The following is a 13,774-nucleotide window of genomic DNA, read 5'->3' as shown; positions in this document are numbered from 1 at the left end:
CCAAAAAAAAAAAAAGCAGCACCTTCGGGTTGGAGACCGCAATTTAGGAGCTGCGGGGCCAGAAGCGGCGAGCCAAGCCAGCCCACGCCGCGCCCGCCCGCCCGCCGAGCCTCCGTCGCCAGGTGGCACTGCCATTCCCCGACGAGCCCGGCCGCGCTTCCCTCTTGGCAGCTCTTTAGCGGCCCGGGGGAAAAGGCCGGCTAGGCCAGCCGGGGCTGCTGCAAAGAGCTCCGGCAGCAAATCGCCCGGCAGGCTCGCCAAGGAAAGGCCGGGCGGCGGGCCGAGGAGATCGCCGAGAGCTTCGGCCCGGGGTGGGCGCGCGCGTGGGAGGAAAAGCGTCAGCAAGCGGGTCCCCCTCCTCGCTTTGCCACGGGGACGCTGGTGGGCTGAGTTGAGCGGATTTGCCACTCGCGTTTTTGCTGATTTTCTTACAAACCCCTCCTTTTTTTTTTGCATTTTGCATTATTTTGCATTATTTTGCATTGCTGCCCTTGGGAGAGGCGGAGGCCGTGCGGCCACTTGGGGAAAAAAAAACAAAACAAAAACAGAACCAAGCAAAACAAAAAAAAAAAACAAACAAACCACGAGAGGATTTATTTGCATTGATTGACTGACTTACTTATTTATTTGCTAAAAGAGGAGGCCCCCCCCCCCGCCTTGCCTTTTTTCCGGTTTTAAATTGGCTTTCGTTCGGCTTTCGGATTGCAAGGCGAGCTGCCGTTGAAGAGGGCTGGGCTTTCAAGCCCGGGGCGTGCAAAAATGGCACGACTGGAAGACCTCTGGGTAGCCTAAGCCAGAGAGGTGGGCGGATGGGTTTTGACGAGGGCATCCCTAACCCTGAGTGCCAGAGCCACCTATGGGGAGCCATGCTGTTCTTTTTAAAGCAATAGAGCCTAATTTTAAGGTGAAGGTCCGAAGAAGAAGAAGAAGATGCTAAGGATGCCACAACAAGGTGTGGGGCTGGGCAATCTAGCCGGCAGTAGGAAGCTGATGGCCTTAGGGGCTGTAGTAGGCTGGTTGTTGGTGGTCCACTTACTGGTCAATGTTTGGTTGCTCTGCATCTTATCAGGCTTGTTGGCCTTACTGGGGGGCTGGTTGGGTTCCCAAGTGATGGTGGGCAGCAGCCACAAAATTCACCTGGAGAGGTTTCTTCCCCTTGAAAGCTGCCCCCCGAATCCCGAGGCAGAGAGAGAGTTGGATGAAGAGATCCGGAATATTATTCAAAAGATCATTCGGGATTTTGTATCTTCCTGGTACCGGTCTGTGAGCCACGAGCAGAACTTTGAGAAAGAGGTTAAAAAAGCAATGATGGGTTTTGCTTTGGAGCTCAAAAGGAGGATGCTTCTGGTGGACAAGACGGCCTTGACCCAAAAGGTCCTCCTCCTGGCAGGGTGCCACCTGCAGGCCTACAAGAAGGTCCAGGAGAAACGGAAGGAAGCAGAAAGCCTCGGAGACTCTTCCGAGGAGGCCGATAGACTGTGGCAAGCCTACTGTGAATTCTCAGAACCTCATTTGGCTGTTCATAGTCCTACACACCAGGTGGAATATACTAGGCGTACGGTGGACTTGCTACTACGTGTCTTGGTGCCCGAATCCCATCTGGAAAGCAGGACTGGCCGCTTTGTGGTGGTGGAGCTGGTGACTTGCAACGTGCTGATGCCTGTGATCAACAAAATGGCGGATCCTGACTGGCTCAACCAGCTCTGGATTAACCTTTTCTCCAGGAAGGCCACCGGCACCAGCGAGGTCGTGGCAACCTCCCCAGAAATATCAGCCGCCTCCTCAAGCCAGCCCACGGTGCCCAGTGTTTTGCCCCCGGCCCTTCAGCCAGAAATGGCTACTGAGGGTGATAAAACCCTACCAAGGGATTTTGAGCCTTTCAACAGGAACGTGGCAGATAGTTTGGAGAACTTCTTGGTGGAGGGAAAGGAACCAGTTGACCCAGTGCTGAGCACTCCCACGAATGAGAAAGATAATGATAGCACGGCTGCACCCCTACTTCACCCTGGTACCCTCGGGTCCTTCTTCCCCAGTGGAGACTTGGAAGTCGAGTCCCCCGTATCCGAGGCAGGGAAAGACTCTAGCCCCCTGATTGTTGTGACTGCAGAAGAACTCTTTGCTAGCTCCCTTCTTGATTTGGAAGGGCCTGTTGAGGTGGACGCAGAAGACAGCTTGGGCGAGAAAGACAGGTGCGCAGAGGATATTGCTGAGGGCTTCACCTCTGAAGCCAACCTCCAGGCCGCCTCCCTCGGCCCCTGTCCTGACATCCACATAGAGCCAGTTGCAGAAGACACCTTAGCTTCTTTGACTGCTCTTTTGGAGGATCCGGAAAAGACTTTCTTGAGACGGCCATCCTACCTGCTGAAAGAGTTGGAGCCACCTGGAAGCTTGGCACACAGCCCTCAAGATCTGCCAAGTCTGCTTTCTTCCTCCCCCACCGCCCCTATGGGCACCTTCAGTTTTGAACCACTCAGTCCTGATGGTCCTGTCATCATTCAGAACCTGCGCATCACTGGGACAATCACTGCTCGGGAGCACAGCGGAACAGGATTCCATCCTTACACCTTGTACACTGTGAAGGTAATCCTGGTTTCCTCCCTCCCTCCTTGTTTTTCCTTCCTTCCTCCCTGTTTTTTCCTTCCTTCCTTCCTTCCTTCCTTCCTTCCTTCCTTCCTTCCTTCCTTCCTTCCTTCCTCCCTTTCATTTTTCCTTCCCTCAATTTTTAGTTCCTTCCTTCTTTCCTTCTACCCTCCCTTCCTTCCACCCTCCCTCCCTCCTTCCATTTTTCCTTCCTTCCTTCCTCCCTCCCTCCTTTCATTTTTTCTTCCCTCCATTTTTTTGTTCCTTCTTTCCTTCTACCCTGCCTTCCTTCTACCCTGCCTTCCTTCCACCCTCCCTCTCTCCTTCCATTTTTCCTTCCTTCCTTCCTTCCTTCCTTCCTTCCTTCCTTCCTTCCTTCCTTCCTTCCTTCCTTCCTGTTTTTTCCTTACTTCCTTCCTTTCATTTTTCTTTCCCTCCATTTTTAGTTCCTTCTTTCCTTCTACCCTCCCTTCCTTCCACCCTCCCTCCCTCCTTCCATTTTTCCTTCCTTCCTTCCTCCCTCCCTCCCTCCCAAACAAATCAGTATGATAGATACATGCTTGAAAATCTTTCTTTTTCATCAACAAAAAAAAACACAGAAGCTAAACAGCCAACCAGCAGTGTTACTTGTCACCCCATCCCAAGCATCTGAGATGACCCTTCCGAAATGCCAGCAGAATTGGCCCATCTCTTGAAGTCAAGTCAAGCTTTAGACCAGGGTTCTTCAAATTTGGCCCTTTTATGACTTGTGGACTTCAGCGTGCCTGACTGAGGAATTCTGGGAGTTGAAGTCCACAAGTCATAAGTGGCCAAGTTTGAAGACCCCTGCTTTAGACCATTATACATGGTTTGGTTTGGCAAATAGTCAGGTCCTTCCTCACTGAGGATGGTGTTTTTCTTTTTCCCGTAGTATGAGACAACATTAGACAGCGACAGCACTAACAGCCTCCAGCAAGTGGCATACCACACCGTGAATCGAAGGTACCGCGAGTTCTTGAACCTACAAACCAGGCTGGAAGAGAAACCAGATCTACGGAAGTTCATAAAAAGTTAGTCCTGAATTCCTTTTCTGTAGAATCTTGTTATAGGCAAAGTGGGGGTTAATTAAGTTAATGTAGAATATCTTGTCTTGTGTTTTTTTTCTCTCTCTTCCCATTTTCTATCCACTGGCGATTGTCATTGTTTATTTATTTCATATGGTGTAACAACAGGGTGCATAAAACAACATATAAAATGTGTATTAAAATACACATAGTTTATATTTTGATACACATGGTTAAGTAGGAAACAACAATTTAAGTGAATGATCTGCAAAATGTCTGGATATTTTGTCCTTGGCATAGGCAACTTCGAGGAACAAACTTATTGTCAGAAAAATGGAATAAAAACAGATAAAATAAAAGCTAGCATAGTTGGGCTAGCTCTACACCTTTTCACAAGCTCTGTTTTAGTTTGGAGCACAGTTCTCTGGGGCACTTATTCCAATAATGTTGACTTTTTCTGACACGGTATGCTAAGCCTTGATCATCTTTCTGACGTTAACCCTAATTGGGCAGGTTCTCACAATCTTCTGGACATGCTTTACAGCTCACATGGGTCAAATTTAATAGAACGTAGAGAGCAGAAATCACCGATCAAACAACAAATCATATTATGGCCTAGTGCAGGGGTAGGCAATCTTGGTTCTTTTATGACTCGTGGACTTCAACTCCCAGAATTCCTGAGCCAACCATGGCTGGCTCAGGAATTCTGGGAGTTGAAGTCCACGAGTCATAAAAGAGCCAAGGTTGCCTACCCCTGGCCTAGTGCCAGGTTTCTCAAGCTTAGCAACTAGAAGATGTGTGAATTTCAGCTCCCAGAATTCCCTGGCTGGCTGGGGAATTCTGGGAGTTAAAATCCACACATCTTCAAGTTGCCAAAGTTGAGAAACCGTAGCCTAATATGATGTAAAAACCAACTGAAAAATGCTGGGTTTTATTGCAAGCAATTTGGAAATCTATATTTTAATCATGAATGGTGAGCTAGTATGATTAACGTTGCAGTAAAATTACTCTGTTTTGTTTTGTTTTTTAAAAAAACATGACAGACATAAAAGGTCCAAAAAAACTGTTTCCGGATCTTCCATTTGGTAACATGGACACAGAGAAAGTTGAAGCCCGAAAAAGTCTCTTGGAATCGTTCTTGAAGGTCAGGATTTCTTCCTGCTATTCATTTAAATCTGGCCTGGTTTTATTGTCATTTTTAAATTCGCGTAAAAATGCCTCATAAAAATAAAAAGAATAGCAGCCAGTGCAGATGTGATCCTCCCTCTTTCACTTTTTCTTGTCTCCTTCAGCACTCCTCTCACCTCAAAATGTTGAATGTGGCCCTCTGCTCTTAACTATGACTCACCTCTGTCCTAAACCTCTGGTGGAAATGTGTCAAGGATGAAACTTTGGCAGCTTCGTGCCTCTGCATTTCATCTTGCTCTTAGATTAAGGGGTGAGGGGAATGTTACTTTCAAGTGGGTTAAATGGAGAAACGAAACCTCTTCGATTCAGCCAAAGACTGTGGGAGCCTGAAGCCTTGTCAAGGACACCAGAACAGGTGTGGATTTGAAGCAGATGGTTCCCATAACAAAGTGAACTTGTTGATATGAATTACGTAAGACGTTGGGGGATTTGGCTGGCGAAATGGTTGTTGTAAGTCTACGAATTGGTGTGGGAACCTCAGAGTTAGTTTTGGTTCGACAAAACCATGCAGTATGTTCAATAAACAGTAAGATTTTCGGAAATGGAATCAACCTGGAATTTTATTTGGATTCCCCAGCTAGAGGTTGACAGAATGTTTCTTTGCTTCACTGCTTGCCTGTTGCAGCAAATATGCGCAATTCCTGAGATTGCCAATAGCGAAGAAATGCAAGAATTCCTGGCCTTGAACACGGACGCAAGGATTGCCTTCGTCAAAAAACCATTTGTGGTCTCCAGGATTGATAAGGTAATGTGTTTGATGTCGTTGCACCCTTATACATGATTAAACCAATAAGCTGACTTCAAGCCACTTCCTCTAATAGCTTTTAAGACAGATTTCCGTGAATACAGATCCACCGTCCATCTGTCGTTTTGCACCGTAATTTCTCCTGCTATCTGCAGGACGTCAGTTTCCCGTTTCCTCACCAGAAGTCTCCGCTGTCCAAGATACTCTCAACACTGCTCTCCAGCACTACATGCAGTCCTCGACTTACAACAGTTCATTTAGTGACCTTCCGAAGTTGCAACAGCACTGAAAAAAGTGACTTATGACAACCACTGCAGCATCCCCCTGGTGGATGCTTGAACCTGTAATTAAGGTTTTGTCAGCTTCCAGTTTCTCCAGCGCAGTATAATATATTTGTCAACGCTGCGACAATTGATGAAACTGTAGCCATTGTATTCATTGAGGTTATTTCTGCTTTTTGGAATTTTCGATGTAGAAGGGGGGCGTAGAGGGGAATGTTTTGAGCATTTCCAGTTAGCCATAACAATTGCAGCTGTGTGGGAACTCAAGGCCAGTATTAGATAAAGTTTTGGCTGGGCTGAGAAGTTGGGAGGAGAGCCCGCATTTTGGATTAATTGGTGAATGTGATTTATGACAGCCTTTCTGAGGTGGGAATTGCAACTTATTACTTGGTATCTGGGGGAGGGAACTTTAGTCTTGGGTTCAGCTATGTAAGTGCCCATACTTTGTTTCCTGAATAAAATGTTCCATAAGGAAGAAAAAAAAATTCAGATGCTTGGCAATTGACTCATATTTATGACGGTTGCTGTGTTCCGGGGTCACGTGATCCCCTTGGGTGACCTCCTGACAAGCAAAGTCAATGGGGGAAGCCAGAGTCCCTTAACAACCGTGTTACTAATTTAATAACTGCAGGGATTCACAACTGGGGGGGCAATGAAAGTCGTAAAATGGGCTAAAACTACTGTCTCAGTTAACCACAGAAATTTCGGTCTGTGGTCCTGTGTTGTAGTCCTACGTCAAGGAGTACCTGCGTTGTCTTTTAGGTCAGCAAAGGTTTCCTTTTATTGCAGATTGTAATGAATGCCATTGTGGACACATTAAAAACGGCATTTCCCAGATCTGAGCCACAGAGTCCTACGGAAGAACTCAGCGAGGCCGAAGTGGACGGGAAACCACAAAGCAATGGAAAGAAAGCCAGTAGGTAAGAGTTCCTGTTGAGCTCGAATGTGCAAATCCATAGTAGCAACTCCTTTCTGCAGCCTGAAGCCATGCTGCCATGAATATCTTTATTGGGGTCACTTAGGGAATAAACTCTCCGTGCCTGCAAAAATTAATCCGTGCAAGCTCATGTCTTGACATGGGTCTAATCCTGCTGGCATTCTTCAGAAATTATCAGGTCTAAGAAAGGGCAGAAATATTCCATGCCGTCCTTCAGGAATAGCTGTTTAATTATTCTGGGTCTTTAGTGGTGATTATTGCTAATAGTGTTGGGATTATTGAGTTGACTACTAAACTTTTGCTGGACCTTAGGGAGCTGTACTGCTCGGATTCTTATCTGTATTCCCCTCCCCCCCCTCCCAGAAGAGATCTGATTTCAGTAAAGGGATCAAATTGGGGGGAGTGGGGGGAGGAGATAATTGGGTTTTCAAACTCCTGGCTGGACATGACATTCCTAAGCGGTGAACAGACTTTTTTTGCTTTGTCTTAAGAAATCCCTTAGAGTGTTTGAGAGAGAGGACGTTCGCAAATTCGTGTTTTCTAGTTTGATTGTGTTGAACGTGCAGTGTCCCACTGGTCTCTCTGCCGTTTGCTTTCCCTTGCTCAGTGTGTTGTCCACTTTTGCTTTAAAATGGTCCACTGGAAGGGTGCCTAATGTAAGATGTCCATTAGATTCTGCCCAATGTAAGGACCTGCCTCGGTTGGTCCCTCCGGCAAGTAAAACTCTTTGACTCGGTCGAAGTTAATCAGAAGAATTTGCATTAAGAGAGATCAACAGCAATGGCACTTAGGTTTATGGAACCGCTTCACGGTGCTTTACAGCCCTCTGTAAGCAATTTACAACGTTAGCATCTTGCCCCTAACAGTCCGAGTCCTCATTTTACCGACCTCAGAAGGATGGAAGGCTGAGTCAACCTTGAGCCGGTCAGGATCGAACTCCTGGAGTTGAGCAGTGAGTTAGCTTGCAGTACTGCATTCTAACCCCTAGGCTACCACGGATAGCCTAGGGCAGGGGTGTCAAACTCAATTTCATTGAGGGCCGCATTAGCATTGCGGTTGTCCTCAGGGGGCTGGGTGGGTGTGGCCAGGGTGGGCGTGGCCTACTGGGTGGGCGTGGCTAGAGTGCGTATGGCCTCCTGGGTGGGCGTGGCCAGCTCTACATCGTTGGCATCAGGGGTGCCTATGGGGGCCTGGGCAGGAGTGGGACAGATCTGAGGGTCTCTGGCAGGAGGAGGGTCTCTGGGCCAGGGCCAAGGCAGTGGGGGCCATTCCCTCACTGTTTCCAGGATGGCTTCGTGGGCCACATGAAACCACTTCGCGGGCCGGATCCGGCCCCCGGGCCTTGTGTTTGACATGTCTGGCCTAGGGGTTAGAATGGATAGTGGGTGCAGAGAAGTCAGGCGGAATCTGAAGGTTACGCTCAGAGCACAGTAACAGAATCTTACAAGTCTGAATGCGCTTTCTTCTCCCTTCCTTCTTCTTGAGAAGTTGCTTTCTCAGTTTGTCAGGACCCCAAACCAAGAAAGACATGGCTGTAGTTCTTCCAAGCAGGTATGCAGGTAAGTTCTTGACTTATGTCTATAACTGAGCCCAGAATTACGGTCATAAGTCACCTACAGTTGTAAGTCAAGGCATCCATGCGACCGGAAGTAATTTTCTGGCCTTCTTCACAATGCTTGCTAAACAAACTCATTCGTTTGAATGAGTCCTTTTTGTTGTTGTTGTTCTTGAAAAAAATGGCCAGAAACCAAAAGCCATCGCAAATCCTCACATGATCCTAGACTGCAGCGAGGGGTAACAAAGCTGAACCACCGTACATATCATGTGGCCACAACGGAGCGGTGTGACCATTTATGATGGTCTGATGGTGGCTTGTGGACGGTAAAAAAAACCATTCTGCAGTTTGCCTAACTTCAAATGGTCCTAAAACGACTGGCCATTAAGTGAGGACTAACTACCTGTATGCAACCAGCGTGTGCGTCCCAGTGCACCCCCCCAAGCGCAACACGAGGGCAGAAGAGAAACAGGCCCAAAGATGCAACATGTTACTTAAATGCTTCCTAAAGTAGCACCTTTTGGTACAGACCTTGGAAAGGATTTGCGAAGCCACACACTGCGTGTTTTCTCTCTCACTTGCTATTGACATTTTTTTGCAGCTGCTGATAAATCACGGGAATTCTGGCGGAGTGGCCAGCCGTTGGAAGCAACCCATCCCTGGGAGTGATCAAGCTCCTCAGATTATATGAATGAATACTGTGTTTTCCTGCCTCTCTTTTCACAGGCCTAAGCTGAAATTCCCATCTGGCAAAATGCTGAATGTGGACGGAACGCAGGAGAAGATTTTATATGCTTTCAGGGAAGGCACGAACGTAAGTGTCAGGACCCGCCCCCAAGATCCCGTCTACTGTCAGGACCCACCCCCATCCACATCTTAGGAAATAAGAACTCTTGGATCCAAGGTTGTCCAAAAGGAAAAGTTTACTAGGGTGAGATCGGTTGTGACAATACAAGACGGGATCTGACATTGAGTTACATTTGGATAGTATATAAAGCATTCCCGTTTCAAACCCCTCCCCTCGTATCCATTTGGTCAGGCTCACATCATCGACTTAGGTGTCAGGCCCTTTCGTGGGAAAGGGAAAACTTCTTGCGTTTTATTGTTATTGCTTTCTTCCTTTCAGTTTGAAATGGAGATGCAACCCAGATCTCTCTCTCTCCCTCTGTTCCCCCCAGTTCAAAAGCTTTCCTGGTCTTTGAGAACAGCCTACTGCAATCTGAATACACATCCTCTCCCCCACCCCCCTCGGAGAGATGGCAGAATCCCAAGTATAGGCACAATATTCTAACCATACATTTATGAAATGTGATATAAATGGATTCTGACAGTAAGTCTGTCTTCAAGGCCGAGCATTGTTGAAGGAAAACTTCCAATAGTTAGCAGAAAGAGGCGTTTCTCCGTTTTGTTCCAATGCTCCTCTTCTTCTAGGTCTCCGATTTCCTCTCCCTGGCAAGGATGGAGTCCTTTCTTCAGAACCAGGAGAGGTTGATGGAGGCCATGTCCAGCGAAGCTCCAGAGAGAGAGAGGGATGAAGAATCTCCCTCAGATTTGAATCCAACGCCTGTAGAGATGCTACAGCAAACAGCAGATGAAGAGACAAATTCTGGTATGTCCTCTCCAGCTCCAAAATTTGCTTCCTTCTGCTCCTGTTTGCTTCGTATGCTGCTTTTTTGTAGGGCGTATAGGTGTTCTTCCAACATTGCTCAACCCAGGTTAGAAATTGCAAATTTCAACTCCACCATTAACACCCTACGTGTTGTTAGAAGCACAGGTTAAAGAAGGTTGGCAACTGTGGTCCTAGAGACCTGAAAAATGCTCAGTTGGGGAACTAAATGACCCCCACTGTGGCAAACATTTTGTGACCTGGCAAAACGAACCCTCGTGGCAGCCATTTTGTCAAAGTGTACCACACATACTCACAGTGCCAGATTGGCCCATCAACCCCATATAATTGGAATTCTTTGAAGTGGACAACACTGACCTATACAGGTTGATTGACCGCTCATTAAATTACACCTTTTTGCCTATTCTGTCATGAGAGGAGGTCCTCAATTTCGAAGGCTAAAAGAGATCTTTTGAAATAGAAATGGTCTCCATTGTCAAATCCGTAATCGACCACAAGGTGGCAGCAGAATAGCATGAATTTGAAATAAATCCTCATGAATAAGTACTGGAGGTTTAAACCAGTACCGAATTAAGGACCGGCTTGCAATAATCTATTAAAGGCTTTTCCTACCCACCAAATTCTTGGGATGCAAACGATTGCCTGTACTGAATTTATGGGCTGGGGAAAGGCAGAGAGGCATGGAAGCTGAGGATGGGATGGGACGGGACGGGACGGAATGGAATGGAATAAAACAGAATAGAATAATGACAGAATGGAATGGAATGGAATGGAATACAATACAATACAATACAATACAATACAATACAATACAATACAATACACAGAGTTGGAAGGGACCTTGTAGGTCATCTAGTCCAACCCCTCACCCAAAAATCAGGAGACCCTACGCCATTTCTGACAGATGGCAGTCCAATCTCTTCTTGACAGGTTGTGTATGGACTACCTTGGGATGTCATCTCATAGAGACGAGAAAGCTTGGAAAGATATGAAGCCCTTCTGTTCTTACTCCCAGGCACAAGCATCTCTTTATAGCAGCCCTGGAAATCAAATCAGTTGTTTCCTGATCTTCTGAATGCCTGTCGCTTCTCACATTGCAGGGCACCGCAGTTCTTAGATGGTTCCCAAATATAAGTAATGATTAAAGTCGAAGCTGCTGAGCTCTAAGATCAGCCAAGGTTGGCTACAGCTAATCCTTGAGTTAGAACTCTAATGGAGCCTGCCCATTGCGGTTGCAACTAGTGGCGGTAGTTAAAGGAGGTGCCCACATGGTCATCTTGCTTAATGACCCCATCACTGCTCTCCCTGATGCGGTCAGGGGCAGTGGCAGCATGTAATACTTGCACAAGCAGAAGAAAAAATGATGAATCTAAGTCTGTAGGCTAAGTGAGGCCTACTGTCTGGATTCTCCTTAATGTTTTGTTTTCATTCTGCAAATAACTGCTGGATGAACCATTTTCTCCCTTGCTGACTGATTTGTTTTACTGCCTTTAAGAAGGCACAGTAATCCCATGGTAATCTTGTGGCTAATCTGGATTAAGCCAAGGAATGTTGGCACGTCTTGTTCTTTAAGGAGGGATAAAAGCTATTTTTTTTAAATCCCGCCTTTATTATTTTTACAAATAACTCAGGGTGATGAATATGCCCAACACTCTTTCCTCCTTTTACCTTCCCCACAACAAGAATCCTGTGGGATGGTTTGGGATGAGAGAGAGTGACTGGGTGAAAGTCACCCAGCCTGCTTTTGTGCCTAAGGTGGAACTAGAACTCACGGTCGCCTGGTGATTTGTCCAAAGTCACCCAGCCAGCTTTCAGGCCTTAAAGTAGAACTCCTGTGATTGGCTCTGGGTCACCCAGCCTGCTTTTGTGCCTAAGGTAAGACTAGAATTCACAGTCTCTCAATGATTGGGCCAAAGTCACCCAGGCGGCTTTCATGCCCAAAGCAGGACTAGAACTCACAGTCTCCTGTTTTGTAGCCTAATGCCTTCTCTAGTACACCAAGCTTAATGGTTAAGTGCATACTTTTCATGGTGATGTGATCTTTTGTATCTCAACTGGACATAGGAAAAAAAAATGAATGGACAGTAGTGAAGTGGTAAACCTGGTGTAAAAGCTTCTTATGTTTGCAGGACCAGAGACTTTGCTGGCAGATATTGTTCTGGACCTTCTTTGTCTGATCATGGTAGACCAGTGGAGTTGGCTATGGTCAGAGAATATACAGAAGATCCTACAGCTGGTCTTTGGGACATTGATCCAAAGGTAAGTTTTTAGTGTGCAACCAGAACTGCACAGTTGCTCTTGATGCGGGTGTCAAGCACAACGTGGTTTTGTGTTGATTCCAGAAATTGGAGGCCCCAACAGGAAAAGGTTGTTTTCTTAAATTATCACCTGCCTTCCCAGTGCCTGGAAGTTTTCCAGAGATGGCCTTTCAATGATAAGAGCCCTGGGGGCGCAGTGGTTGGAATGTAGTTCAATCCTGACGGGCTCAAGGTTGACTCAACCTTCCATCCTTCCCAGGTCAGTAAAATAAGGACCCAGATTGTTGGGGGCAAATATGCTGACTCTGTAAACCACTTAGGGAGGGCTGTAAAGCACCGTGAAGAGGTATATAAGTCGAAGTGCGATTGCTATCCTTCCTCCCTCCCTCCCTCCCTCCCTCCCTCCCTCCCTCCCTCCCTCCCTCCCATGGTGGCGCAGTGTTAGAATGCAGTATTTCAGACTGACTCTGCCCACCTGCTAGCAGTTCAATCCTGACCGGCTGAAGCCTGACTCAGCCTTCCATCCTTCCGAGGTCGGTAAAATGAGGACCCGGATTGTTGGAGAAAAGATGCTGACTCTGTAAACCACTTAGAGAAGGCTGTGAAGCACTGAGAAGCGGTATATAAGTCTAAGTGCTGTTGCTATCACCTAATTCTTACTCCTAAAAGAGGTTGCCCGCCAGGTCGAAAAACACTGTCCAGAATAAGTATCCCCCACTGAAGCGGACTTAAGCATACCAACAGAAGCAGGCATTTGTTAACTGACCAGCTCTGTGGCGACGTGGATGTTGAATTTTTGCTGATGGTCTGTTCTTCTCCCCCCACCCCTCCCTTCCTGTCCCTATAACCGTCAACCCCAAAGGACAGCTGTCTGGGGTACGAAGGACATCATACTCACCGTCTGGCTTATTGGAGCTATTTGAGGCAAAGGTTGCCAAAAAATGTTGAGGTCAAGGGGATGCTAATAGGTACAAGCCTGCTGATTTTCTTTTTAAAGATAAGCAGGTCAGGAAGAATGAGCGCGGTCTCTGAAAACGAGCTTTTAAAAAGGGAGCGGACAAGCGGGAAGCCGATACCCTTGACAGAAGACGCTTTGAGCACGAGGACGTTCAGGGGAATGTCATACCTCCCTCGAATGCTGGACTGTCACCAGCCCGGGGCGGCTCTGATAAAGATGTATGCTTCTCTGAAGAGAGGAGGATGAGCTGGAGGAGAGTCCCTAACCGAGCGTGCTTGCGAAACGTTCCCCGCCCGACGTTGCAAATTATAAAAAAATAATGTGGTAGTTTTGGGCCTCCAATTTTGGTCTGGGTTGTAGACCTCCAGACTAGAAGTAGCATGCAAAATGGAAGGGCTTCATGTCCTCTCCTAGTATCTATCTTTCTTTCTTTCTTTCTTTCTTTCTTTCTTTCTTTCTTTCTTTCTTTCTTTCTTTCTTTCTTTCTTTCTTTCTTTCTTCCTTCCTTCCTTCCTTCCTTCCTTCCTTCCTTCCTTCCTTCCTTCCTTCCTTCTCTTTCTTTCTTTCTTTCTTTCTTTCTTTTTTCTCCTCTTGTTTTCTTT

The 13,774-nt window shown here is 46.8% G+C and overlaps 1 protein-coding gene across 1 annotated transcript in view; it reads left to right on the top strand.

Moving 5' to 3' along the window:
• Window positions 1–208: 208 nt before the first annotated feature.
• Window positions 209–13,774, top strand: part of SNX19 (sorting nexin 19) — a 34,158-nt gene continuing 20,592 nt past the window's right edge. The window contains exons 1-8 of the mRNA XM_083368613.1: window positions 209–2,580; window positions 3,491–3,629; window positions 4,667–4,767; window positions 5,437–5,556; window positions 6,627–6,757; window positions 9,056–9,143; window positions 9,761–9,938; window positions 12,086–12,215. Of these exons, the coding sequence (XP_083224739.1) occupies window positions 931–2,580; window positions 3,491–3,629; window positions 4,667–4,767; window positions 5,437–5,556; window positions 6,627–6,757; window positions 9,056–9,143; window positions 9,761–9,938; window positions 12,086–12,215 (2,537 nt within the window). The 5' untranslated portion in view covers window positions 209–930. The remainder of the gene's footprint in view (window positions 2,581–3,490; window positions 3,630–4,666; window positions 4,768–5,436; window positions 5,557–6,626; window positions 6,758–9,055; window positions 9,144–9,760; window positions 9,939–12,085; window positions 12,216–13,774) is intronic.

This window comes from Vipera ursinii (assembly GCF_947247035.1).
Source record: "Vipera ursinii genome assembly, chromosome: 8".
Taxonomy (NCBI): Eukaryota; Metazoa; Chordata; class Lepidosauria; order Squamata; family Viperidae; genus Vipera; species Vipera ursinii.
The sequence above is the reverse complement of the archived record's forward strand: the minus strand, read 5'-3'. Positions and strand labels throughout refer to the sequence as shown.